Genomic DNA, 27,833 nt, shown 5'->3' on the forward strand with positions numbered 1-27,833 from the left:
CATCATAATACAACACCTCCTCATCATCATACAGCACCTCCTCATCATCATCATCATACAACACCTCCTCATCATCATCATACAGCAACTCATCATCATCATCATCATACAGCAACTCCTCTTCATCATCAAACAGTCCCTCATCATCATCCTCATCATACAGCAAATCCTCCTCATCATTATCATCATACAGCAACTCCTCCTCATAATACAGCACCTCCTCCTCATCATCATACAGCACCTCCTCCTCATCATCATCATACAGCTTCTCCTCATAATACAGCACCTCCTCCTCATCATCATACAGCACCTCCTCCCCATCATCATACAGCACCTCCTCCTCATCATCATCATACAGCTTCTCCTCATAATACAGCACCTCCTCCTCATCATCATACAGCACCTCCTCCCCATCATCATACAGCATCTCCTCATCATCGTTATTATACAGCTTCTCCTCTTCTTCATACAGCAACTACTCATCATCATCATTATACAGCAACTCCACATCATAATCATGCAGCTCTTCCACATCATCATCATACAGCAACTCATCATCATCATCCAGCTCCTCATCATCATTCGGCAAATCCTCGTCATCATCATAGAGCAACTCCTCCTCATCATCATCTTACAGCTCATCATTATCATCATACAGTTCCTCCTCATTATCATCATACAGCAACTCCTACTCATCATCATACAGCTCCTCATCATCATACAGCTTCTCATCATCATCATACAGCCCCTCCTCATCATCATTCAGCTCCTCCCCCTCTTCTTCATCATCATCATACAGCTCATAATCATCATACTGCATCTCCTCATCATCATTATTATACAGCTTCTCCTCATCTTCATACAGCAACTACTCATCATCATCATCATACAGCAACCCCTCCTCCTCCTCATCATCATCATACAGCAACTCCTCCTTATCATCATCATACAGCAACTCCCCCTCATCATCATCATACAGCAACTCCCCCTCATCATCATCATACAGCTCCTCATCATCATCATCATACAGAAACTTCTCCTCCTCCTCCTCCTCATCATCATCATCCAGCTCCTCATCATCATACAGTAACTCATCATCATCATCATACAGCAACTCCTCCCCATCATCATACATCTCCTCCACCTCATCATCAACATACAACTCTTCCACATCATCATCATCATCATACAGCTCCTCATCATCATCATACAGGTCCCCATCATACAGCTCCTCTTTCTCATCATCATCATCATTGAGCAAGTCATCATCATCATACAGCTCATCCTCATCATCATACAGCCCCTCCTCCTCATCATCATACAGCTCTACCCCCTCCTCATCATCATCATGCAGCTCATCATCATACAGTAACGCCTCCTCATCATCATCATACAGCATCTCCTTATCATCATTATTATACAGATTCTCCTCTTCTTCATACAGCAACTACTCATCATCATCATTATACAGCAACTCCTCCTCATCCTCTTCCTCATACAGCAACTTCTCCTCCTCATCATCATCATCCAGCAACTCCTCATCATCATCTTCATCATACAGCAACTTCTCCTCCTCATCATCATCATACAGCAACTCCTCCTCATCATTATACAGCTCCCCATCATTATCATACAGCTCTTCCTCCTCGTCATCATACAGCAACTCCTCCTCATCATCATGCAGCTCTTCCACATCATCATCATACAGAAACTCCTCATCATCATACAGAAACTTCTCATCATTATCATCATACAGCTCATCATCATCATACAGCTCTTCATCATCATCAAACAACTCCTCATAATCATCACCAAGCTCCTCTTCCTCCTCCTCATCATCATACAGAAACGCCTCATCATTATCATTATACAGCTCCTCCTCATCATCATACAGCTCCTCATCATCATATAGCTCCTCATCATCATCATCAAACAACTCCTCATAATCATCATCAAGCTCCTCTTCCTCCTCATCATCATCATACAGAAACGCCTCATCATTATCATCATACAGCTCCTCCCCATCATCATACAGCTCCTCATCATCATATAGCTCCTCAACATCATCATCAAACAACTCCTCATAATTATCATCAAGCTCCTCTTCCTCCACATCATCATCACACAGCTCCTCCTCATCATCATTGTCATGTTCTATCCTGCAGTACCCATACTTATCCACCAAGACTGCTGCTACTCTGCTAGCTCTCTCAAAGTACATTCCAGACCCTGAAACCCGACACCTCTGCACCTGTGTTATACCTCTCAGCCTGTCTATATAAACTTCCCCTTCCTGTCTGTCAGTGCCTGTTTATACTGGTTCCTCCAGCTCCTGCTAGGTTCCTGTGTTTGTTGCTGTTGCTATTGTCCTGTTCCTGTCTCCTCGTTGCCGACCTCTGCTTGTGACCCTGACCACACTACCTGCCGCCTGCCTCCGACCTCTGCTTGTGACCCCGACCACGCTACCTGCCGCCAGCCTCCGACCTCTGCTTGTGACCCCGACCACGCTGCCTGCCGCCTGCCTCCGACCTCTGCTTGTGACCCCAACCACGCTACCTGCTGCTCCTGCCACTGGGATCCACTTTACCGTAGATCCACCCTTGACAGAATAAACAGGCCCTACCATGAATTCCGCCAGAACAGACCTGACCCAGGCTCAGCAGATTATTGACTTGCAATGTGCCATGGTTGGCTTCCAAGAACAACAAGGACATGTTTACAACCGTCTTGGTCGCGTGGAAGAACATGCTTCCACTTGGAAGAATGTGCTGTCCGCTCGGAAGAACGTGCCGTCCGCACGGAAGAACAAACCGCCTCCGCAGAAGTTGAAGTACGTGAACTGCGTGCATCTATAATTGCTGCGCCTGTTCAAAATACGGTGCCTGTGCAAACCGCGCCCCGTGTACCCCTTTCGGAAAGATTTTTTTGGGAAAAATAATCATTCCGGGGTTTCCTTAATCAATGCAGACTTCTGTTTAAGCTACAGCCCACCATCTTTAATACCGACGAAGCCAAGGTTGGACTGATCATAACCCTGCTCAAGGATGAGGCCCTTGCTTGGGTCTCCCCTATGTTAGAACAGGATAGCCAACTACTAAGGGATCTGGAAGGATTAATCAAAGCCATAAGTCTGATTTTTAATGACCCAAACCGTGGTGCAACCGCTGAAGCAACTCTGAACAACCTTCGTCAAGGAAGACGCTCGGCAGCTGAGTACGCCGCTGAATTCCGCTGATGGGTTACCGACACTAAGTGGAATGAGGCCGCTCAGAGATATCATTTTTGGCAGGGTCTCTCTGAGCAAATTAAAGACAAACTTGCCCGGGTGGTGCCACCAGAGGGGTTTGAGGAATTTGTCCGTTTATGCATTCAAATCGATCGAAGCCTTACTGAAAGACGATTGGAGAGACAGGGGTTCATGCCAAACAACCCCAGGGTTAGAGATGTCAGCACCCCAAGATGTTCCCAGGAGACTGAGGAGGAGCCAATACAGGTAAACACATTGTGGGGACCTATTTCAACTGGAGAAAGGAATAGACGCCAAACAGAAGATATCTGTTTGTATTGCGGAAATGATGGACACTATCTCGCCGATTGCCCAAATAAGTCCCGGACGTCTTCTTTCCAGAGCCCTAGGAGAAATCAGCTGCACGTCATTTGAAAGACTGTTTTCTCAGCTTCTCAAAGTAAAGGTAACCCTCCTGCTCTACATCCACACCACCTGGTCTCTATTATAATCGAGGAGGGAACACATTGTTTTTCAACCACTGTAATGGATGACTCAGGGGCAACAGGGAATTTTATAGACATAAATTTCACCAAGAGCCATTCGGTACTATTTATAGCCAAGGAATTGCCAGAAAGGATGTAAGTCGTTGACAGTTCTCCTTTGAGCTCTGGACCTGTTACCCATGAAACAAGTAATGTAACACTAATCATAGAGCCCAATCATCAGGAGAAGATTTAATTTAGTCTTATTCCTTCAACTTTGTTTCCAGTGATTCTGGGGATTCCATGGCACATGATCCACAACCCACTAATTGACTGGAAGACCAAGATACTCACATCTTCCTCGGAGCACTGTCAGCTAGTCTCCCTACCTAAAACTCTTATACCAGAGTGTGTGGGAATACATAAGATTTCCTCGTCCCAAGAAAATCTACTGCCGACTCCATACTCTGAGTTTTTGGATGTGTGTGACAAGAAGAACGCGGATACCCGTCCCCCACATCGTTCTTATCACTGCCCCATTGAATTACTACCGGGTGCTGCCATTCCTTTCGGAAGAATCTATTCCCTCTCAGAACCAAAATTGAAGGTCCTCAATGACTACCTACAGGAGAACCTGTCGAAGGGTTTCATCTGACACTCTACCCTCTACTTCCCAGGCAGATGCTGCTCTCTTCTTCATGGAAAAGAAAGTTGGTTCTCTACGCCCCTGCATTGACTATCGGGAACTAAATAAGATCACAGTGAAGAACAGGTATCCGTTACCTCTGATTTCCGAACTATTGGAAAGAATTCGGTCAGCCAAGATCTTTACCAAATTAGATCTACGAGGGGCATATAATTTGGTCCGCACCCGACCCGGTGACGAGTGGAAGACAGCCTTCCGAACCCGTTATGGGCACTATGAATATCTGGTGATGCCTTTTGGACTCCGTAATGCTCCTGCTACTTTCCAGCATTTAATTAATGATGTTCTCAGAGAGTTACTGGACCAATTCGTAGTGGCATACCTGGATTATACCCTAGTCTTCTCAGATAACATCATGGATCACCAGAAACATGTCCAGATTGTCCTAGAGCATCTCCGGAAGCACAAATTGCACATCAAATTAGAAAAATGCAATTTTTGTAAAAATCATCATGCAATTTCTCAGTTATGTCATCTCCCCTGAGGGTTTGAGTATGGACCCAGGCAAGATTCAAGCCGTGATGGAATGGCCAATTCCTCGAAAGTAGAAAGACATTGAGAGATTTGTGGGTTTTGCCAACTTCTATAGATGTTTTATTAAAAAATTCTCTGGCATTATTGCCCCAATCAACCGACTCACACGGAAATAATTCCCCTTCAAATGGTCTCCTGAAGCAGATGCGGCATTTGAACAGTTGAAGTCACTTTTCACATCTGCCCCTATCCTCATTCATCCGAATCCAGCACTACCATTTGTCATGGAAGTGGACGCATCCCACTCCGCTGTTGGTGCCATTCTTTCACAAAGAATTGGACCCAAGATGCTCCTTCATCCATGCGCTTTCTATTCGCACCAAATGTCAACAGCTGAAAGAAATGATGACATCGGAAACAAGGAACTTTTGGCTATAAAAGCCGCATTCTCAGAGTGGAGACATTTACTGGAGGGGGCCAATCACCCGGTTACCATCTTTACGGATCACAGGAACTTAGAATTAATTCGATCCGCAAAGAGACTGTCTGCGCGATAAGCCAGGTGGGCTCTCTTCTTCGCAAGATTTCAGTTCCACATCTCATACCGCCCGGCTCCAAGAATGGGAAGGCTGACGACGCCTTGTCACAGTTATTGCCTAATCCTTGTTCAGATAAAAAGCAAGAAGAAACTATTCTTCCAAAGAAACATTTTCTGGGCGTTACGTTTTCCGCCGATCTCCTCGCACGAATTAAGGGAGCCTACTCAGACGACTCGTTTCTTAATAAACCTCCACCAGAAGCGGAACTATTTCTATGTGATGGCCTGTGGAACTGTAAGGACCATCTGTTCGTCCCTAAGGAGGTAAGATTAGAGGTGCTCCAATTAATGCATGCCTCCCGACCCGCTGGTCACCCAGGTGTCCTCAAGACACAGGAACTGTTGTCCCGCTCTTTTTGGAGGCCTAAATTAGCACAAGATGTTAAAGACTATGTCCTCTCCTGTGAGACCTGTGATAGGACCAAGACTCCTCGAGCATCCCCTGTGGGTTTGCTGCAGCCTCTTTCGGTTCCTACTCATCCTTGGGGGTCCATATCAATGGATTTTATTGTTGACCAACCCAGGTGGACAAGTGGACATAATACTATTCTGGTAGTTGTGGATCGACTTACAAAAATGGCTCACTTCATTGCAGGACAGAATCTCCCTTCAGAAGACCAGACAGCCAAGTTGATCATGGAAGTGGTATTCCAGCTTCACGGGGCTCCAGATGAGATCATATCTGATAGAGGGGTGCAATTCACTTCAAGATTTTGGAGGCTTTCTGTTTCTCTCTAGGAATTAGTTTAAATGTATTGTCTGGCTATCATCCACAATCCAATGACCAGACCGAAAGGACCTTGGACATTGGAACAAAGCTTACAATGTTTTGTTTGCCATCTCCAGGATGACTGGATTGACTTTCTACCTCTAGCTGTGTTTTCGTACAACAACTCACATCATTCATCGACACAGAAGAGGGCCTTCTTCTCAAATTTTGGATTTCATCCAACCTTCATTGCTCGTTTTACATCTTCGGGTCCCATTCCGGCAGTTACAGAGAAACTTGAGATTCTACGAGCGGTCCAGGAGACCCTCAAAGAGACACTTTGTGAGGCTCAAGTAAAGTACAAAAGAGCAGCAGACGAACACCACAGACCCTCCCCAGAATTTCACATTGGTGATAAGCTCTGGCTTTCTATGAGAAATCTACGATTAAACGTTCCAACCATTAAATTAGGACAAAAATACATCGGGCCATTTTGCATTTCAGCACTAACAAATCCTCTGTCCTTTAGATTAGAGTTTCCAGAGGCCATCAAAATACACCGTTTTTCATACTTCCCTGCTGAAGCCATGCCGGGAGAATTCATTTCCTGGACGGAAACTTCTTCCTCCTGACCCTGTCCTTGTGGATAATGAAGAGGAATTCATTGTGGAGAGAATTTTGGACTCCAGGTTACACCGAGGGAGACTACAAGTACCTGGTCCACTGGGGGGGCTATGGCCCTGAGGAGAGGTCCTGGGAACCCAAAGACTTCGTACACGTTCCACGACTAGTCAGAGCTTTCTACCGGAGATATCCAGACAAGCCTAGGAAGTATTGTCCGGAGAACGCTCTTGGGAGGGGGAAGTAATGTCATGTTCTAGCCTGCAGTACCCATGTTTATCCACTGGGACTGCTGCTACTCTGCTAGCTCTCTCAAAGTACATTCCAGACCCTGAAACCTGACACTTCTACACCTGTGTTATACCTCTCAGCCTGTCTATATAAGCTTCTCCTTCCTGTCTGTCAGTGCATGTCCTCCAGCTCCTACTAGGTTCCGATGTTTGCTACTGTTGCTATTGTCCTGTTCCTGTCTCCTCGGTGCCGACCTCTGCTTGTGACCCCGACCACAATACCTGCTGCCTGCCTCCGACCTCTGCTTGTGACCCCGACCACGCTACCTGCCGCCAGCCTCCGACCTCTGCTTGTGACCCCGACCACGCTACCTGCTTCCTACCTCCGACCACTGCTTGTGACCCCGGCCATGCTCTCTGCTGTTTCTGCCACTGGGATCCACTCTAGGAATAGATCCACCCTTGACAATCATACAGCAACTCCTCCTCATCATCATACAGCTTCTCCTCCTCATCATCCATCACCTCGTCATCATACAGCAACACCTCCTCATCATATAGCTCCTCATCATCATCATCATCATCCAGCTCCTCATCATCATCATACAACTACTCCTCATCATCATATAGATTCTCCTCATCAGCCTCATCATCATACAGCTCCTCATCATCATCATAGAGCTCTTCCATATAATCATCATCACCATACAGCTCCTTCTCCTCATCATCACCATACAGCTATTCCTCCTCATCATCATCATACAGCTCCTCCTAATCATCATCATACAGCTTCTTATCCTCATCAACATACAGCTCATCATCATACAGCAACTCCTCATCATCATCATACAGCTCCTCCTCATCATCATCACCATACAGTTCCTCATCATCATCATACAGCTCCTTCTCATCATCATCATCATCATCATCATACAGCTGCCCATCATTATCATCATACAGCTCCTCCTCATCATCATCATCATCATCATACAGCTCCTCATCATCATCATACAGCTCCTCATCATCATCATACAGCTCCTCATCATAATCATCATCATACAGCTGCTCATCATTTTCATCATACAGCTCCTCCTCATCATCATCATCATAAAGCTCCTCATCATCATCATACAGCTCTTCATCATCATACAGCTCCTCCTCATAATCATCATACATAAACTCCTGATCGTCATCATACAGCGCCTCCTCCTCATCATACAGATCCTCCTCTTCCTCCTCATCATCATCATACAGATCCTCCTCATAATCATACAGATCCTCCTCATAATCATACAGATCCTCCTCAAAATCATACAGCTCCTCGTCATCTTTATACAGCTCCTCATCATCATCATCATACAGCAACTCCTCACCATTAACATACAGATCCTCCTCCGTACCATCATCATCATATAGCTCCTCATCATGATCATCAACATACAGCAACTCCTCCTCATCCATATCATACAGCAACTCCTCATCCTCATCATACAGCAACTCCTCCTCATCCTCATCATACAGCAACTCCTCATCATCATCATACAGCAACTCCTCACCATTAACATACAGATCCTCCTCCGTACCATCATCATCATATAGCTCCTCATCATCATCATCATCAACATACAGCAACTCCTCCTCATCCTCATCATACAGCAACTCCTCATCCTCATCATACAGCAACTACTCCTCGTGATCATACAGCCCCTCCTCATTATACAGCAACTCCTCCTCATCATCAACATACAGCTCCTCATCATCATCATATAGCAACTCATCCTCATCATCAGCATACAGCTCCTCCTAATCATCATACAGCTCCTCATCATCATCATCATCATACAGCTACCCATCATCATCATCATACAGCTCCTCCTCATCATCATACAGCTCCTCATCATCATCATCATCATACATCTACTCATCATCATCATCATACAGTTCCTCCTCGTCATCATCATACAGCTGCTCATAATTATCATCATACAGCTCCTCATCATCATCATCATCATCGTCACACAGCTCCTCCTCATCATCATCATCATACAGCTCCACCTCATCATCATCATCATACAGCTCCTCCTTATCATTATCACACAGCCCCTCATCTGCATCATACAGCAACTCTTCCTCCTCATCATCATACAGCTCCTCCTCATAATCATCATACAGAAACATCCTCCTCATCATACAGATCCTCCTCTTCCTTCTCATCATCATCATACAGCTCCTCATCATCATCATACAGCTCCTCATCATACCGCTCCTCCTCATCATCAAAGAGATCATCACCACCATCACCATCATCATCCAGCTCCTCCACCTCATCATCATACAGCTTACACTCATCATCTTAGTTATCATCATACAGTTCTTGATCATCATCTCCTCTTTCTCTGCTCATCATACAGCTCTTCCTGATCATCATCATCATCACCATCATCATCATCATCATCATCATCATCATCATCATCATCATCATCATCATCATCATCATCATCATCACACAGCTCCTCCTCCTTATCTTCATTATCCTCATACAGCTCCTCATTATCTTCATTATTATATCATCATACAGCTCTTTATTATCTTCACCCCCAACCCCTCCTCCTCCCCCCCCCCCCCCCCATCTTCTTCCACCTCCACCTGCTTCTCATCTACACTGACTGCTCAGAGACAGGGATCCTGAGGGGCAAAGAGGAGTATTAGGGGGGAGGGATGGTAAAGTGTATAAGTCAGAGGGAGTTCTTAAATATGGTGGGTGTGAAATGCAAAGTACAGTATGAGTACTGAGGAATTGAGGATGAGAGATGATGCAGGGGGGTGTCAGCATGTGGAAATGGGTCAGTCTCAGTAGAGGGAAATGGGTCAGTCTCAGTAGGGGAAATGGGTCAGTCTCAGTAGGGGAAATGGGTCAGTCTCAGTAGGGGAAATGGGTCAGTCTCAGTAGGGGAAATGGGTCAGTCTTAGTAGGGGAAATGGGTCAGCCTCAGTAGGGGAAATGGGTCAGCCTCAGTGGGGGGAAATGGTTCAGTCTCAGTAGGGGAAATTGGTCAGTCTCAGTAGGGGGACATGGTTCAATCTCGGTAGGGTAAATGGGTCAGTCTCAGTAGGGGAAATGGGTCAGCCTCAGTAGGGGAAATGGGTCAGTCTCAGTAGGGGGACATGGCTCAATCTCGATAGGGTAAATGGGTCAGTCTCAGTAGGGGGACATGGCTCAATCTCGGTAGGGTAAATGGGTCAGTCTCAGTAGGGGGACATGGCTCAATCTCGGTAGGGTAAATGGGTCAGTCTCAGTAGGGGGAAATTGGTCAGTCTCGGCAGGGGGAAATGGCTCAGCAGGGCAAAGAGGGGGCAGGATAGGGGGTTGGGAGGAGGAGACGGGTCCGCAGGAGGAAAAGGGGTGCCTTATTGAAAGAGGGGTGAATTAGTGGGAGAGCTCAACAGGAGGAGAGGTCAGCAGAGGAAGTGGGGGGTCAACAGGGAGATGAAGTTTCAGACGGGGGAGGGTATCGAGGAGTCAAGTAGGGGGGGGAGACTAAACAGAGGGGAGAGGGGTTAGCAGAGGGTGCTGTGCATGCAGATGCAGCAGGTATCTAGGGGGGTCCCCACAATTCGGGGGATGTCTCTGCTGTGTTCATGCATAGAGATGGGGGTCTGTCAGCTGAGCACATCCTTGGGGACACCCCCTGTCTGTCTACTCCCCCCCTCCCCTTCACAAGCACCACTGCAGAAAAACTCCCCCCTCCCTCCCCCCCCCAGATTCCTTTACTTACCTTGGCTGGTACCCCCCTCTCCATCCTCACACTCTGTCATGTTATTCAGCATCCCTCCTTCTGCACACCTCTCACCGTCCTTTCTTCCCTTCCCCGGGATGATGCTTCACACTGCAGCGATGTGAGAGAGAGGGAGAGAGAGGAGGAGGAGGAGGAGAGGGGGGAGAGGAGGAGAGGGGGAGAGAGAGGGGGGGGGAGGCTGCAGTGCAGAGATCCTTCAGCGCGCGCACTCACAGAGCCATATACTGAATTAGATAGGTGGGGGGGGTGGAGAGATAGGGAGAGTGATACACAGAGAGAGGGGGGGGGGGGGGGGGAAGAGAGAGTCAGAGAAAGGGAGAGAGTCAGAGAGAGGGAAAGAGTGATACACACCGAGGGAGAGAGGAGGAGGGGGGAGTCAGAGAGAGTCAGAGAAGGAGGGAGAGAGAGGGAGTGATACACGCAGAGATGGAGAGAGAGGAGGGGGGAGAGTCAGAGAGAGGGGGGAGAGAGTAAGAGAAGGGGGTAGAGAGTCAGAGAGAGAGGGGGAGAGTCAGAGAGGAGGAGGGGGTGTGAGAGAGGGGGGAGAGTCAGAGGGGCAGGGAGAGATGGAGTGATACACGCAGAGATGGAGAGAGAGGAGGGAGAGGAGGGGGGAGTCAGAGAGAGACATAGAGAGTCAGAGAGGGAGAGTCAGAGAGGGTGTGAGAGAGTGGGAGAGAGTGGGATGGGGGAGTCAGAGAGGGGGAAAGAGTGATACACACCGAGGGAGAGAGGAGGGGGTGGGGGAGTCAGAGAGAGGGGAGAGAGTTAGAGAAGGAGGAGAGTCAGAGAGAGTGTGGGGGGGGGGGGGAGAGCCAGAGAGGGGAGAATCCGAGAGGGGGAGAGTCAGAGAGAGGGAGTCAGAAAGGGGGAGAAAGAGTCAGAGAAGGAGAGAGAGGGGGGAGTGATACAGAGATGGAGTGAGAGGAGGGAGGGAGGTAGAGAGGGAGAGTGATACACACAGAGGGAGAGAGAGTCAGAGAGAGGGAGAGAGAGTCAGAGAAGGAGGGAGAGAAAGATGGAGAGAGAAGAGGGGAGGAAGAGAGGGGAAGATAGTCAAGAGAAGGATTGAGAGAAGGGGAGTAATACACACAGAGATGGACAGAGGAGGGGGAGAGTCAGAAAGAGTAGTGGAGAGTCAGAGAGAGGAGTGGGGTGAGAGGGAGTCATACACACAGAGATGGTGAGACAGGAGGGGATAGTCAGAGAGAGGGGGGGAAAGTTGTCAAAAGAAGGAGAGAGGGGGGTGATACAAAGGTGGAGAGACAGGAGGGGGGAGAGTCAGAGAGAGGAGCATGAGGGAGAGGGGGAAGAGAGAGAGAGTCAGAGAGGAAGGCGATAGGGAGAGAGAGAGTGAAACAGGGAGATAGAGGGGGAGCAGGAAAGACAGAAAGAGAGAGGGTGAAAGACAGAGAGGGGAGAGGGAGGAAAAGAGAGGGGAAGATAGAGTAGGGGGAAGAGAGCAAGAAGGAGGGAGATAGGGAGAGTGATACAAACAGGGAGACAGACAGAAAGAAAAAGTGACACACAGAGAGAGAGACAGAGAGAGAATACACAGAAAGAGAGAGAGAGAGAGAGAGAGAGAGAGAGAGAGAGAGAGAGAGAGAGAGAGAGAGAGAGAGAGAGAGATACACACAGTGAGAGAGAGAGGGAGATAGAGAGAGGTACACACCGAGAGAGATACAGAGAGAGAGAAAGAGAGAGAGAGAGAGAGAGATACACACAGTGAGAGAGAGAGAGAGAGAGAGAGAGAGAGAGAGAGAGAGAGAGAGAGGTACACACCAAGAGAAAGATACACAGTGAGAGAGATACACACAGTGAGAGAGAGATACATAGTGATACACACACAGAAAGACAGATAGATACACAGTGAGAGAGATACATAGTGATATATACACACAGAAAGACAGATAGATACACAGTGAGAGAGATACACACATAAACACACAGAAAGAGAGATACACACTGAGAGATATACAGAGAGAGAGGTACACACAGTGAGCGAGAGACACTGATATGCACACAGAAAGAGAGATATACACTGAGAGATATACAGAGAGAGAGGTAAACACAGTGAGCGAGAGACACTGATATGCACAGAAAGAGAGATGTACACTATGAGATACAGAGAGATACACACAGTGAGAGATACACAGAGAGATAGTGATACACACACAGAAAGAGAGTGATGCATACTGAGAGAGAGATACACAGAGAGAGAGATACACAGAGAGATACAAAGAGACAGAGAGAGAAAGAGAGAGAAAGAGAGAGATACATAGTTACATAGTTACATAGTTACATAGTAGATGAGGTTGAAAAAAGACATGCGTTCATCAAGTTCAACCTATGCTAAATTTAGACAACAGATACTTTATCCCATATCTATACTTACTTATTGATCCAGAGGAAGGCAAACACAAAACCCCAGTGTCATATCATCTAATGATATCTCATAAGGGAAAAAAAACTTCCTTCCTGACTCCTAGAATTGGCAATCAGATTACTCCCTGGATCAACATCCTTCCCATGTTTACTTATTTGGTATATCCCTGTATACCTTTCCTTTCTAAAAAAAAAACATGTCCAACCTATTTTTGAACAAATCTATTGTATCTGCCATCCCAGTCTCCATGGGTAATGGATCCCACATTGTAACTGTCCTTACTGTAAAGAACCCTTTCCTTTGTTGCTGGTGAAATTTCCTTTCCTCCAACCTTAAGGGATGGCCCCGAGTCCTTTGTACTGCCCGTGGGATGAATAGTTCTTTTGAAAGCTCCTTGTATTGTCCCGAATATATTTGTATATAGTTATCATATCCCCTCTTAGACGCCTCTTTTCTAATGTAAATAAATCTAATTTAGCTAGCCTCTCCTCATAAGTTAAATTGTCCGTCCCCTTTATTAATTTGGTGGCTCTTCTCTGCACTCTCTCTAGTTCCATAATGTCTTTTCTTAGGATTGGTGCCCAAAATTGTACTCCAACAATTACCAAAATTGTAGGTGTGGTCTTACTAATGCTTTATAAAGGGGCATAATTATGTTTACTTCCCTTCCATCCATTGCCCATTTAATGCAAGATAAGAACTTGTTTGCCTTGGCAGCTACTGACTGACATTGGTCACTACTGCTAAGGCTACGGCCCGAGTGGTCACGGCTGTATGCGCGCCGGAGTGTCTGGCGGCGCGTGCACCTGTTTCAGTCATGACCTGTGGTCTGCGGCTATGCTTTCAGGGCCGAGCAGGAGATCCGACAGGTGGCGGCGTGGCTGGTTCGCCCTCATTGGCTGAACCACCGCTGGGACGTGGCCAATGCTCGGCCGCCGCGCCAAAAAAACAAAAATCTTGTCTTTTGGCAAAGGCAGTCAAGCATCGCGGCTTGTGTGCGCACAGAGAGACGCCGACTGGGGCCTGCCCATAGAGGGATGTACCTTGTGTGCGGTGCTCACGCCATAGCGTGCGCTGTAGCGGCCACTTGGGGACCTGGCCTAAGCCTGCTGTCTACAAGCACTCTTAGATCCTTCTCCATCAAGGATTCCCCCAATTTATCCCTATTTAATGTGTAAGTCGCCTGTTTATTCTTGCATCCCAAATGCATAACCTTACATTTATCTGTATTAAACCTCATCTGCCATTTACCTGACCACGTTTCCAGTCTCTCCAAGTCCTTCTGAAGAGAAATTACATCCTGCTCTGATTATTACTTTACACAATTTAGTATCATCAGTAAAGATGGAGACTTTGCTCTCGATGCCAACCTCAAGGTCATTAATAAACAAGTTAAAAAGCAGGGGTCCCAGTACCGATCCCTGAGGTACTCCACTCACGACCCTAGCCCAACCTGAAAAAGTTCCATTTATGACAACCCTCTGTTGTCTGTCCTTCAACCAGTTTTCATAGAAAGAGAGATAGAGAGTGGAGAATACACACACAAAAGAGAGAGATACACACTGAGAGAGGGAGAGAGATACACAGAGAGAGACAGCGAGATACATACACACAGAGAGAGAGAGAGAGAGAGAGAGAGAGAGAGAGAGAGAGAGAGAGAGAGAGAGACTAAGTGGCCTATTCTAGTAGCTTTGATAAGTGACTTATCGAGAATTTTGAGCACTTCCCGAATAAGTTGACATGTGTAGCTATTCAGAAAGTTTAGATAATATGCCAAACTCGCTCGAGAGGTGCTTCTCCCCGATCGGTAGCGCTCCCACTCAGACAAATCGTGCGGGAGTTCCAAAACAGCTCAAACTCACATTTTTTAAAATATCGAGCAATTATAGTAGCTCTGAGATTCGCATCGTGGCTGCAACTGGTGGCGAGATGGGATCCGCGACGTGGCCCTGAAGAAAAAAAATATTTTTACTGCATAGGATTGAAGCCGGGAGTCTCCGGAGCTGACCCGCATTAATATAAGCTCCAGAGACCCCTTGCTTCCATCCTATGTAATAAAAGTACATTTACTGGGAGCTTCATTAACTTAGCGGCTAACCACTGAGATAATGAAGAATACCAGTGGCCGGTTTACTAGGGGGTAGAGGGGGTGGGTAAAGGTGTTATTTGCCCTGTGGTGGGTGTTTAGGCCTACCGGGGAGGATATTAGTGGGTATATTATGTGATGGCTTCCATTTTTGGGGGGCTAAAGTGACGTCCTCTTAAAGGGAGTGAAGGATATCCTACCTGATTGGCTGGCTTCACTCCCTTTAAGATGACGTCACATCCTTCAAAAAAATGGAAGCTGTCACATGGTACACCAACCAATCGGATTGGGGGTGTACCATTTGACAGTCAAATGTGACATCACAGGCCTTATATAAAGGTCTGTCCCACCTCATTTGAGCCCAAGAAGCCTTCGGAGAAACATCTCTGGGTCCCTCTGGATTACAAAGACGAGAAGAAAGAAGAAAAGAAAGGAATAAAAGAAAGGAATAAAAGAAAGGAAGGACCTACAAGAGACGTCTCTTCAATCAACAGAGGATCGTGAACTTCTGCGCATCAGGCTGATGAGGAACATTGCGTCGTGGGTCAAGTGTGGATGCGGCAGTAGGACGAGGGTGATTCTTGGCAAAGGTAAGAAACACATTGATTTATTTAATTGTGTATTTTTTTTAGGTTTCCCTTTGACTGGCAATGTGCTTATCTATGCCCCTTTCTGGGTGTAGATAAGCACAGTGACAAGCAATGCATTTTCTTGGCAAATGTTTGTTTTTATTTAATTGTAATGTATTTTATTTTTTGTTATTGTTTTTTTTTTTTAGATTGCCCATTGTGGAAATCCATGCCCATATTGTGGGCATGGTTTACCACAGTCACAATCAGTGGCTTTATTGTCAAATGCTTGTTTTTATTTAAATGTTGTGTTTTATTTTGTGGCTCTTTTTTTAATAGTTTTTTTTAAGTTGCATATTGTGGGCATGATTTACCACTGTGACAATCAATGGGTAGAGGGGGTGGGGGTTGGGGGCAGTTTCCCCGGGGAGAATGGTTAGGCTCCTGGGTGGGTAGTTGGGAAGGGGGTCAACCCCTTAATTACCATAGCGGTTACTAACCGCTAAGGTGATTAAGGGGTCAGTGGCCAGTAGTTAGTTTTAATTTAATGTTGCTTCCCACTGAAGACGTGTGGACGGTGATGAGGACGAGGATGGCCTTCATCCTGGCAGGGGTAAGTAGAACTTTCATTTACTTTACTTTGGCTGGGTAATGTTTTATTTTTAATGGGCAAATGCGCTATTATCCAGAACTGGATAATAGGACTTTTGCCCATTATTGTACTGTATGTGTTGGCGGGAGGAAGAGGTTGGGGGTAGAGGGGGTGGGTAGTAGCGTTGTTGTATTTTAATGTTTATTGGGGTAGAGGGGTTGGGAGAAGGGGGGGGTTAGGCCAGGGTGGATGGTTAGGCTTACCGGGTGGGTAGCGGGAGGGGTTAACCCCTTAATTACCATAGCAGTTACCACCGCTATGGTAATGAAGGGGTTAACTCCTACTGCAATCATCCTGGTAGGCCTAACCACCCACCCTGGGGCAAGTACCCCCTTCACCCAACCCCTCCATCCCCAATAAACCAGGTACCCCTTCATTGCCTTAGCGACTTGATAATTAAGTCTCATTCTTTTAGAATGAGGGCGGCATCTGAAGCAGCTAGATTAGGCCTAGGGGAGTCAGTTATTAAGTTGGGCAGGTGGTCATCGGGGCATTGTAAGGGTTATGTTATGTTAGACCAAACTGGTAAACGGTCAGTGGTTGATTTTGTTATTTGTGTCTTTGGTCCAGGACAAGCCCCCCTGGAAGCCTGGCTGTGCGGGGATTCCTAAGTGCACTGGGCAGGGAAGCGAGCAGAGCGTCAGCCAGAGGGAAGGCAGTTGGGGATGAGGGCAGACTTGGCTAGGATGTTGTGGGTTAGCATTAGGGGCTTGTATTGGGACCGGCTGCTGTCCGCGTTATTGCGTAGGGAAAGGGGTAGGGTTCTTCCTGATATCGTTTTGCTGCATGTGGGGGGGAATGATTTGGTATCAGTCCAATCTTTAGATTTAATGAGGAGCACGCGGCGGGACATAGGGCGGATAGAAACAAGATTTAGGCATATATAGCTCGGTCAGAGGTGTCATCTAGTCTTCGCTGACGTGGGGACAGAAATGATGCAGCTGTAGACAGATCTAGGAGGAAGATAAATAAGGCGATGGTGGCATTTGTGTTGGATTTTAGGGGGGATTGCAGTAAGGCACAAGGACCTAGAAAGGGGGGGGGGGGCTGAAAGGCCTCTTTCGGGAGGATGAGGTCCACACCGTTTGTGGGAGTAAAATAAGGTCACAGCTTTATTTATTTTATAACATTAAAAATGAAACGGTCAGTTCAGTCCGCTATCCCCTATGTACAGACGACCCTGCGTGTCGCAACTAGTATGGCGGGATACACCCTCCGGTCTTCACCGACAGGTTGGGGAAAAGGTCCACTCCAGCCTCCTTCTGGCTGCCTGGGCCCAGCCGCCAGACTTGGGCAGGGGTACAGCCCGGCTGTATAACTTGGCGCCCAGCTACCCAAGACTTGGGCAGGGGTACAGCCCGGCCGCATATTTTGGCGCCCGGCTACCTAAGACTGGGGCAGGGGTACAGCCCGGCCGCATAAGTTGTCGTCTCCAGCCATTCCCAATCTTCCCGGGGGACTCCTAATAGGAGACCCGACCGCATCAGTTGGTGCCTCCGTTCCTCGTGTTTCCCGGCATCCTTAAGCTGACTGGCCCGACAGTTCCTTCACCCGGTGGCCCCACTTACTGGGGACGAACACCCAACCCAAGCTGTGGCCCTGCGCTCCGATTGTTTATTGCCCGTAGCGGTAAAGTGAGATTGCCGATAAATATGTCTACCTCTCCTCCGTTAGGTGCACCCGTCGCTCCTGCGCCACTTCAGTCCCCGGTCCTGGAACTGTATGTGTTGCACAACCTGTCCCCCTGAGAGAGGATGAACTTACTGACGCTATGTTCACTTTCTTCCTTGTTTTCTCTATTCTCGCACAGCTGTAGAGTTGCCAGGCGGCTTCTCCAAAAATACTGGACTCAATGGTGAAAGGGGCATCAGGTCACTATGTCCAGGGAGGAAAATACTAGACACATACATGTCCAGTATTACAGTACCTCTCATTTTTTACTGGACAGAGTGTCCAAATACAGGACAGTCCAGTTCAATACCGGACACCTGGCAACCCTACCCAGCTGGCGGCCTTCCTCCACAATAACCACGGGATCATTTCTGACCATACAATGACTGCGTCGTTCCATAGGGCTTTAAGCCTGGCGCAGTCTGCCTGTACGAGAAGGATTAAATCTAGAGATTTAGTCACCATGAGGTGGCTCCCGTCCAGGTGAATCATCGCCACCCAGGGCTTACTCTTGTACTCCTCCTGGGCTCTCGCGGTGGTCACGGGAAATCACCCCCAGCACACGCCACGTTTCCCCAGCCCATCGTAAGTTCATACTCTCCTGTGGTATTCCCACCTGCAGACTCCCTAGCCGGTCCACGGCCCACTCCCAGTCAATGAGCGAGTGGCCTATCAGCCACGCCGCTAGCCACGCTTGGGTTCCCCACTATGGAGACAGAAACACGCCCGATGTTACATGTTACCCTTCCTGGAATTAATGGACGCTATGTACGCGTTGGATGTCTGCCTCCCCGTTTGCTTGATCTGCCCGACAGGCAGACCCCGTTCTGCAGCGGCCGTCACCGCGCCTATCCTAAATGAGAGTGCCCCAAAGCTGAGCGTATTCATGCCTCCTGCTCCTTGGCAGCGCTTAACGATACTGTTGAACTGAAATTTCTTTAAAGGGGTAAAATCGCTGGGGACTTGGAACAACGGGCCTCCTTGTGGCCGCTGTTTGGCGTATTGCTTCGCTGCCCTCCTATCCTCGCGCCTTTTTAGCTGTACCCTGAACACTGGCCAATTAAAGCGTGACAATGCGTCTGTGACTATGTTTAGCTTCCCCGGGACAGGCTTTACCTTACAGTTTATGGTTGCCTGCCTGCATTGCAGGACCATCCTGCGCAGTATCCTTATCACTGGTTGTGATGTTGCTGATAGGCCATTCACGGCGCTGACTACCCCTGAGTAATCTTACCAGAATATGATCTTTTGGTTGGCCAGCTAGCTAGACCATAACTCCATCGTGACTATAATGGGGAATAGCTCAAGGAACGCCATCTTTTTGGTTAGCCTGGCCTCTGCCCGGTCCATTGGCTATGGCGCGGCACACGATTCCCCGTTGAAGTACGCCACAAAGCCGTGTACCCCAAAACCGTGTGCCCCAAAACCGCGCACCCCGGCCGCATCAGTGAACAATTGTAACTCGTGATTGGTTTTGCTGTTCTCCACCCACAACCTTTTACCATTAATTTGCCTGAGAAACACCACCCATACCCCTAGGTCTGCCCACAGCTCTTTGGTAATTTGGATGCGTTGTTGGGGATTTTGCGCCCTCAACCCCCCCCCCCCCCCGGGCCCTTTCAAACCTGCGGTCGAAGATCCTACCCATGGGAATCACTCTACAGGTAAAGTTTAGGGAACCCAGTAGAGGTATATGCATTTGTTTTGGGGGTCACTTTCCTGCCCCCCCCTGAACTGCCCTCGGCTACTTCTTAGCTTCCTGTCTTCATCTGCGGGTAAGCGCGACTCTCTCCCCAACGTGTCAACCTCTATCCCTAGACACGACAACATTTCCGTATGGTCCTCTGTTTTCTCTTCTGCTATCAGGACCAACATGAGCCTTTCTGGAGCATCGAGTAGCTCGCGATACAGGGAAGAATTGGGGGGGGGGGGGGACTCTCTAGCAGGAAATCATCCAGGTATTGCGCGATTGTGCTAGTTCCCGTCTTACTGACTGTGCACCAATGTAAGAAGGTAATAAACGCCTCGACGTAGACGCGTGGAACGGCGCCTCCCATTGGGCGACGTTTGTCAATGTAATATCCCCCTTCAAATTTGCAACCCATGAATCTAAAACTGCTGGGGCATCCGGGGTAACCGCCGAAAGGCTGATTCTATGTCAATTTTAGCTATAAGCGCTCCCTCCCCATATATCTTTATGATGCCTAAGGCAGTGTCAAATGACTGGTATAGGACCCTGCATAGGTCCTGGTCTATATGGCATTATTTACCGAGCTTCCTTTTGGAGAAGAGGTTCTGCATGAGTCTGAATTTACCTGGTTCTTTCTTAGGGACAATGCCCAACAGGGAGATGATGAGATGGGGAAGTGGAGGAGATTTGAACGGTCCCACCATGCGCTTCAACTTTAGCTCTTTGTCCAGTTAAGACAAAGGTCTGTAGCAGATTTCAAATTTCCATTAACATGCCTGTCCTGTATTACCCCCTACTCTGGGATGTTAAAACCTCCCTAAACCCCTCGTCCAGGGTTCACAGTCGGGGTACCCTCGCAACCACCGCTTTAGGCTGACTGGTGTTGGGGCCTTCGTGAGGGGCATTAACTTTTCCCTGGGCATGCTTCTTAAGGCAACTTCTGGCGGGCTGGCTACCCCCGTACTGCGTCCATACGTGTCTAAACTTGCACCCTGCCCCCAGCATGCACTATTTGCCATTAAAAGCCACATATTAAGAGGCAGAAGACTATGGAGAGAAACGATCCAGAAAACCAAATTAAGCGCATGGAACACCAACATAAAGAGGACGGTGGGGAGGCTACACTCAAAAAACAAGAAGCTAAAAGCACAACTCCTTGATTTAGGCTGCGGCCCCGCTGCCTGCGTTGCACGCGCATCTGCGAGGCAGGCGGTGTGTGCAGCAGAGTCCCCCGGTCTGCAGAGAGCTGCCGGGGGAAAGAGACGGGGGGGGAGGGGCGTGAAGGGGGAGTGACGGGGGCGTGGCAGTGACATCACCCGGCAGGTTTGCCCTCATTTGCTGAACCGCCAGGGGGCGTGGCCTAGCGCTCCGTCGCGACTCCTGCTCTCAATTTTCTTGAGAGCGGGCGTTTCTCTCAGCGCAGCGGCCACCCCCCGCAGCGGGCCCGGCCCCATTGTGGGGCGGCTCTTGTCCCTGAAGCGTCCGCCACAGCGGGCGCTGCAGTAGCCAGCGGGGACCTGGCCTTAGATTTTGATCAAATCGAGTACTCCCTACTCCTAATGAAACACAGGTATTGTCCTGGAACAAGATTTATATTTCTGTTCAACCCCCCTCTTTTTGCAGCTTCTGCCTGTCAGTTCCTGATTTCAGCTGCATGTATATTTGCTCTACACACACAGTGCCTGTGTGATTTATACAATGTTGCCATTCCTGCCTCTGTGCATGAAGTCAGTGAGTTGCTATAGCAACCTTTGAGATCTTTCTCAGAATGGGCTATTCTGCCCTCCCCCCTGTCTTGCTGACAGTTAGTCTGTCCTTAGACTATTCCTGTTACCCAGATTCCCCCACACTTCCTTTTGATTCCTGACTCTGGCTGAGTGAGTACCCTTCAGTTTTACACTCCTAATGGCAAGGCCATCTCCTTTTTACCTGCCCTTAACTACAAAGCACCTATAAAGAAGCACTCTCCCATCACTACATAACATCCACAAGTGCCTGTATATATTGACTCCTTTCCAATAAAGTGAAGAAAACATAGCAGGACTTGGTGTGCTTTGGAAAGAGGGCTGAGTTAAAGCTATCTGGAGCTATTCACACATCACACGTGACCCTGGCTTTAGAATAGGTATTATGAACATGGAAGTAAAGCCTCATCTCTATTTGCCTGGCAAATTAAAAAACAAAGAACTAAAAACCTCATCACCAATATTACGACAGCGGAGAATTTGGTACAGACACACACCAAGGATATATTGAAAAATAATTTCTCAAATATTATTCTGAGTTATACACAACTCAATTTGAACAGCCAGGTATCCCATCGACTTTTACAACAATAACAGATATTAAATTACCTAGGGTTTCCGTGGCGGGGAGGAGTATTCTAGAGCAGGGGAGCGCAATCTTTTTCTCCTACACCCGCCTGCCGGTTCCCCTCGTTGTGCGCCGCCCCCCCTTACCTTAGTTCCGGCGTTCTGGGCGTCACGACGTCATGTTGCCGTAGCGTCATTTGCCGCCGCGTTGCCATGGCGACGCATCTCCAGAAGCCATCTGAACCAAGGTAAGTGAAGTTTACAGAGGCCTTCGCCGTTCCCCGGCACTTAATTTAAGTGCCTTCGGGAAGCGCGCGGGTCCTCTGTAAACCCCGTGTCCCCCGCAGATAATCTCGCACCCCCCAGTTTGCGAACTCCTGTTCTAGAGGATCCCATCTCGGTCGCCGAGATAACGAGTGCAATCTCATCTCTCAAAAATGGTACTGTAGATCTGGGGGACCAAATGGGTATCCAAGCGAATGTTGCTAATTCTTATCTCCTGAATGATGTCCCCTATTATGTAGGGTATTTAATGGGATGTGGGTTCCTTACCAGGATCAATGATGGAGGCAAACATTACATTCATACCAAAAGAGGGAAAGGATATTAGTTATTGTGCGAACTACAGACCAATTGCACTTCTAAATTCTGATATAAAAATGTTTGCAAAAATTCTGGCCAATCGCCTTGGACCCCTTATGTGCTGATTAGTGCATAAAGATCAGTCGGGGTTTATAGGTGGTAGACAGGGAGCAGATAATGTAAGTCATGATGCACTTATCACAGAGTGCAGATAAACCTTTTCTTTTATCATTAGATGCTGAAAACACATTTAACCACGTAGAATGGCCATATCTGTCGGCCACTTTGGAGAAGTTTGGATTTGGCCCTAAATTCTGTTCAATGATCCAGGCCCTTTATAAACAAACCCAATTCCGTGTTCTTAATTAATGGAAATAAGAAACCATGTTTCACCTTAACACATGGACGAGACAGGGATGCCCTCTCACCCCACTTCTATTTGCACTGGCTATTGAACCGTTAGCATAGGACATTAGGAGCAACCCCAACATTATTAGAGCCTTTGGTCTAGCCCCCTCACATAAAGTTGCACTTTATGCCGATGAAGGGAAAAAAATTGGCAGCATGCCAGAGCGCCACACCACGAACGTAGACCGCGCAAGAGGGCGAATAAAAAGTGATTTATTGCCAAAATAGGAAGAGCAAAGTTACACTAACATGTTTCGGACTACATTCAACGGAGGTCTATCTTTATGTGAGTACATCTTTATTCTACTATGATGAACTTTTCTGATTGCCACATCATGGCTAAGAGGTAATATTTGCGTTGGGATCTACATCGTTTCTGCATAAGCTATATACAGGCAGTCCTCGGTTATCCAACGGAGTCCGTTCTGGAAGTAGCGCTGGATAGTGAAACCGTTGTAAAGCGAGTCCCGTGTTAATCAGCGGCGGTGAGCGGCGGATAACGCATTCTGGCGTCGGATAACGCATTCCGGAGTGGAAAAACAGCCCTTAGGGTTGCATTGTAAAGCGTTGGATGTGCCATAACGAGGACTACCTCTAGAGTTAAAACCTTGTTAAGCGCTATCCTCTATATACACACAAGGAGTTTTCTGTCAATATGGACACTTGTTTAAGGGTGTACCTCATTAACCCGTATTGTTATTGGAAAGAAAATGAACTACAAGCAACTCATTTCTTTCAATTGTGTTTCACATACCCCCCAAAATAGAGCCCCCGCTCTCCCTACCAGGGAAGCTCTCTTTATGCAGAAGATATTGTCCTTTTTTTTTGAGAGTGCCTGAGACGTCCTCCCAGAGCTTGACTCAGTGCCCCAAATCTACGGAGAAGGAGCAGGCTATAAGATTAATCATACAAAACCTAAACCAATGTGGCTGAACTCACACCCCCCAAAATCTGTCGACAGGAATTAAATTCCAGGCAGCAATAGACCATATTGCTTAGCTTGGGATGCAAACCCCCGCTGATTTACAACCATTGTATGAGATGAATTATAGCAAAGCACTCACCGACCTAAGTATGTTGTTTAGACTCATGGAAAGGGCGAGTGATAACCTGGTGGGGTAGAATGACGACTATTAAAATAACAATATTGCTGAAATGTGTTTATTTATTCGCATTGCTGCCCATTCCGGCTTTAATGTTTTTTTTGTTTTTTTTTACCAAATCAGGAAACACAGTATGAGATTCATTTGGAATCGGAAAACCCCTGTATTAGATGGAAGATTTTATGCTCCACCAAAGAACAAGGAGGATTAGACTCATATTAAATTGTACCGTCGCTCAGAGCAGTAACATATTGGTACTCTACTCCATCTGATGCCCATTGGGTAGAATTGGAGGAAATTATTACAGAGGCAAGGCCTACAGCTATGCTACTTTTGGATGTATGTATGTATGTATGTCTTTATTTATATAGCGCCATTAATGTACATAGCGCTTCACAGCAGTAATACACATGACAATCATATAAATAACAAATAATACAAATAACACATGAAGGGGAGACGTTCTTCAGGCATAAAAGCAACATTTAGGAAGAGGAGTCCCTGCTCCGAAGAGCTTACAATCTAATTGGTAAGTAGGAAGAACGTACAGAGACAGTAGGAGGGCGTTCTGATAAGTACGTCTGCAGGGGGCCAAGCTTTATGAATGAGGTGTATAGTATCAGCCCTTAAGTATAGAAGCAATCAGGGTGAAAGCGCATCCATTTATCCCAAACGCTCTCCCTAACTGGAACATTGTGAGTCTCCCCAAATTACAGCACTCTAGTAAGCTTTCGCCGTTTACTAAACTTAAGATACCGGCGGTGGCGCTTCAGCGGAGCTGTTGCGTGCTGCGGCTCACATCCTGGCCACAGTCGTCTGGGGGCTGGCTGCCGCGCTGGGCGTCGGGAGGGCCGGCTGCTGGAGCAGGGGGGAGGCTTACGTTGTTGCGGCCGGAGCGGGGGGCGACTGTATCTCTGAAACAGCGGAGCAGCAGCACGGGCATCGGCAGGGATTACAGAACAATGAATAAAGAGGACTGTGTGGGGTGGGGGGGGGGGCAGAGTATTTACCCCCCCCCATCCACAGGGGTCCCGGGAGCCACGGGGGAACAAAACCACCCATGACACAATCCGTGAGGCACATCAGCCCATCCTGGGGCTCTGCCCCCATCTTAGCGCTGTTTTGCTGATACCAAGTTGTTGTTTGTTATTACATTTGCGGCTAATTAAAGCCTATTTGGTTTTCTCTGCGTTAGTAACCTCTGCTCACATCTCCTACTTATGGTGCATGAAGTGGGATGAAATGTGGCCCTTGAAATTCAAAGGGGCCCCGTAGACCAAAGCCACAAACATCACAGTCGGACTGGGGGGGGGGGGAGGGTGGTCGGCGGCTGCAGACGGTGACCCACACAAGGTACTGGTCCTGTGAAGAAAGTCTGCCCCATCACGTGTGCGAAGGTAAAAAAAAAATCCACATGGGTTTTTAAAATGGCTGCTCAGCAAAAATAAAAAAAAAGTCTACAGAGACGCCTGTGAGAGCTGCGAACTCTGCAAGTGATGCCTGCCCCGTCTGTGTGACTGCCAGCTGTGTTCTACAGTGGCATATAGAGAATATTAATGCAACAGCGCCTCCCGAGGTCAGTGTGAAGAATACAGCTTCACACTTCATACACGTCGGACAAGACCCCTAACCGTCCAACCACATTCTATCTGCTGCTAATAAACTGTTCTGTGCAAGGTCTGTAGAAAGGAAAGGTATACAGGGATATTCCAAATAAATTAACAGGGGGATAATGTTGATCCAGGGAATAATCCGATTGCCAATTCTTGGAATCTGGACTTGATGGACGCATGTCTTTTTTCAACGTCATCTATGTAAGCATGTAACTACTATGTAACTATGTAACTACTATGTAACTATGTAACTACTATGTACCTATGTAACTACAGTACTATGTAACCTGAAAGTGCCAGAATGGAGCCTAAAATGTGTTTTGTATGTAATGAACCCGGCCACAGGAGAGTGTCCCTTCAGACCTTCTGATGATGATGATGATGAGTCCTATATGGCCCTAGAAATGAGCCGCACCAGCGAATCACCGCCAGGATGTTGGGGGGGGGGGCCTGGACCCTCTAGGCACATGGAAGAGCCGTGTCCATACGTCCGTGAACATGAACGTCGGAAGCAAGGGCGAGGAACCGCTGAACGCCGAATATTTCCGCCTGCTACTGCATGAAAAGCATGGTGGGTGCAGTGAAACTACAGGAGTTTCCAGCAAAGAAAGGGACCTCCGTGTCCCTGATGCGCCCGAGTCTTCCAAAGTAAAGAGGAAGAGAAATATAAAGATAAGAGGTTCTCAGCTTACTGTGGAAGTTGCAGACACGTCCTCAGAAGACCCTGCAACATCAGATGGGAGTCGGGATGCCCTGCAGCCTAGAGTGAATGGAAGATTCATCCCGGGAATGACAGAATCTCCAGATGGCCCAAGGCAGACGTTGTTTACCCCGAAGACATGTCTGTCTAGTTCTGACAGGTAGAAACCCTCAACAAACTATACCAGGGAAGCAGAGACAGAACCAATAAGTGACGATCCCTTGACCAGCCCTGAAGATGCCCTGCAAACAGCCAGACTGTGTTCTTCAACGTGAATGATTAGAGAAAGAGATAGAAGCTAACGCCGAGCTACAGAGGGCTCTGCTAACTTGCGTAGCGACTTCGAGGCCAGATGTAGAGATGGCAAATGCTATTATTGCCACCATGGTCAACAGAGTCGCTCTGATGAAGTTATTGATGACTGGAATGCAGAGTTATAAGGAGACTTAGAACAAGGCCCTCAGTCTCACTATAGAGCTTGAACCCTTTCAGAAGGAGTCTCACAGTTTCAGCATAGAGCTGGGAATTTCTCAAAGGAGTTGCGCAGTCTCGGTGCGGAGCTGGAAATCGCTCAGAAAGAGGTTCACACTCTCAGCATAGAGCTGGATGTCTCTTGCCATGAGGTCAGCGGTCTCAGCACAGAACTGGAAATCTCTCAAAAGGAGTTTCACAGTCTCGGTGCAGACCAGGGAGTCTCTCCGCAAGAGGTTCACAGTCTCGGTACAAAGCTGGAAGCCTCTCAGAAAGAGCTTCGCACTCTCAACGCAGACCTAGAAGTCTCGCACCACCAGGAGATCCGGAGTCGCAGCACAGAGGTGTGTAAAATGGAAGGAGGACTACAAGAAAGTCCTGAGTGTGTTAGAGACGGTAAACAGAGAGAACATACGCCTGGCAGAGGAGGTTTCATATCTGACTGATCAAGTCAGTGAAGGAAAAGAGAAGCGTCATGAAGAAAAAAAAGGCAAAGACACAAAGCCAACAAGAAAAGTTGAACGTGCAGTTGGTGCTGGAGGAAGCAGAGGGCGCTCTTCAGCAGGAAAAGAGCAATTCTCTTCAATTAGAACTTTCTCAGAGAAGAATTGGTATAATGTAAAAATGAGCTTGAGCGAGAAGTCCTCCACAGGGTTGAGGAAGAAACCTTGGCGATACACCTACTAACCAAAACCAGAATAGGCAGTGGTACTGAAATCGGCCTCCATCTGAAACTAGAGGAGA

The 27,833-nt window shown here is 47.6% G+C and overlaps 1 protein-coding gene across 2 annotated transcripts in view; it reads right to left on the reverse strand.

Annotated features, from left to right (window-relative positions):
* Positions 1-11,034, reverse strand: part of SLC12A5 (solute carrier family 12 member 5) — an 86,769-nt gene extending 75,735 nt beyond the window's left edge. For both annotated transcript variants that reach the window (XM_075571791.1, XM_075571790.1), the window contains exon 1: positions 10,826-11,034. In XM_075571791.1, the coding sequence (XP_075427906.1) occupies positions 10,826-10,877 (52 nt within the window). In that variant the 5' untranslated portion in view covers positions 10,878-11,034. The remainder of the gene's footprint in view (positions 1-10,825) is intronic.
* Between the last annotated feature and the right edge of the window lie 16,799 nt (positions 11,035-27,833).

This window comes from Ascaphus truei, chromosome 15 (assembly GCF_040206685.1).
Source record: "Ascaphus truei isolate aAscTru1 chromosome 15, aAscTru1.hap1, whole genome shotgun sequence".
Taxonomy (NCBI): domain Eukaryota; kingdom Metazoa; phylum Chordata; class Amphibia; order Anura; family Ascaphidae; genus Ascaphus; species Ascaphus truei.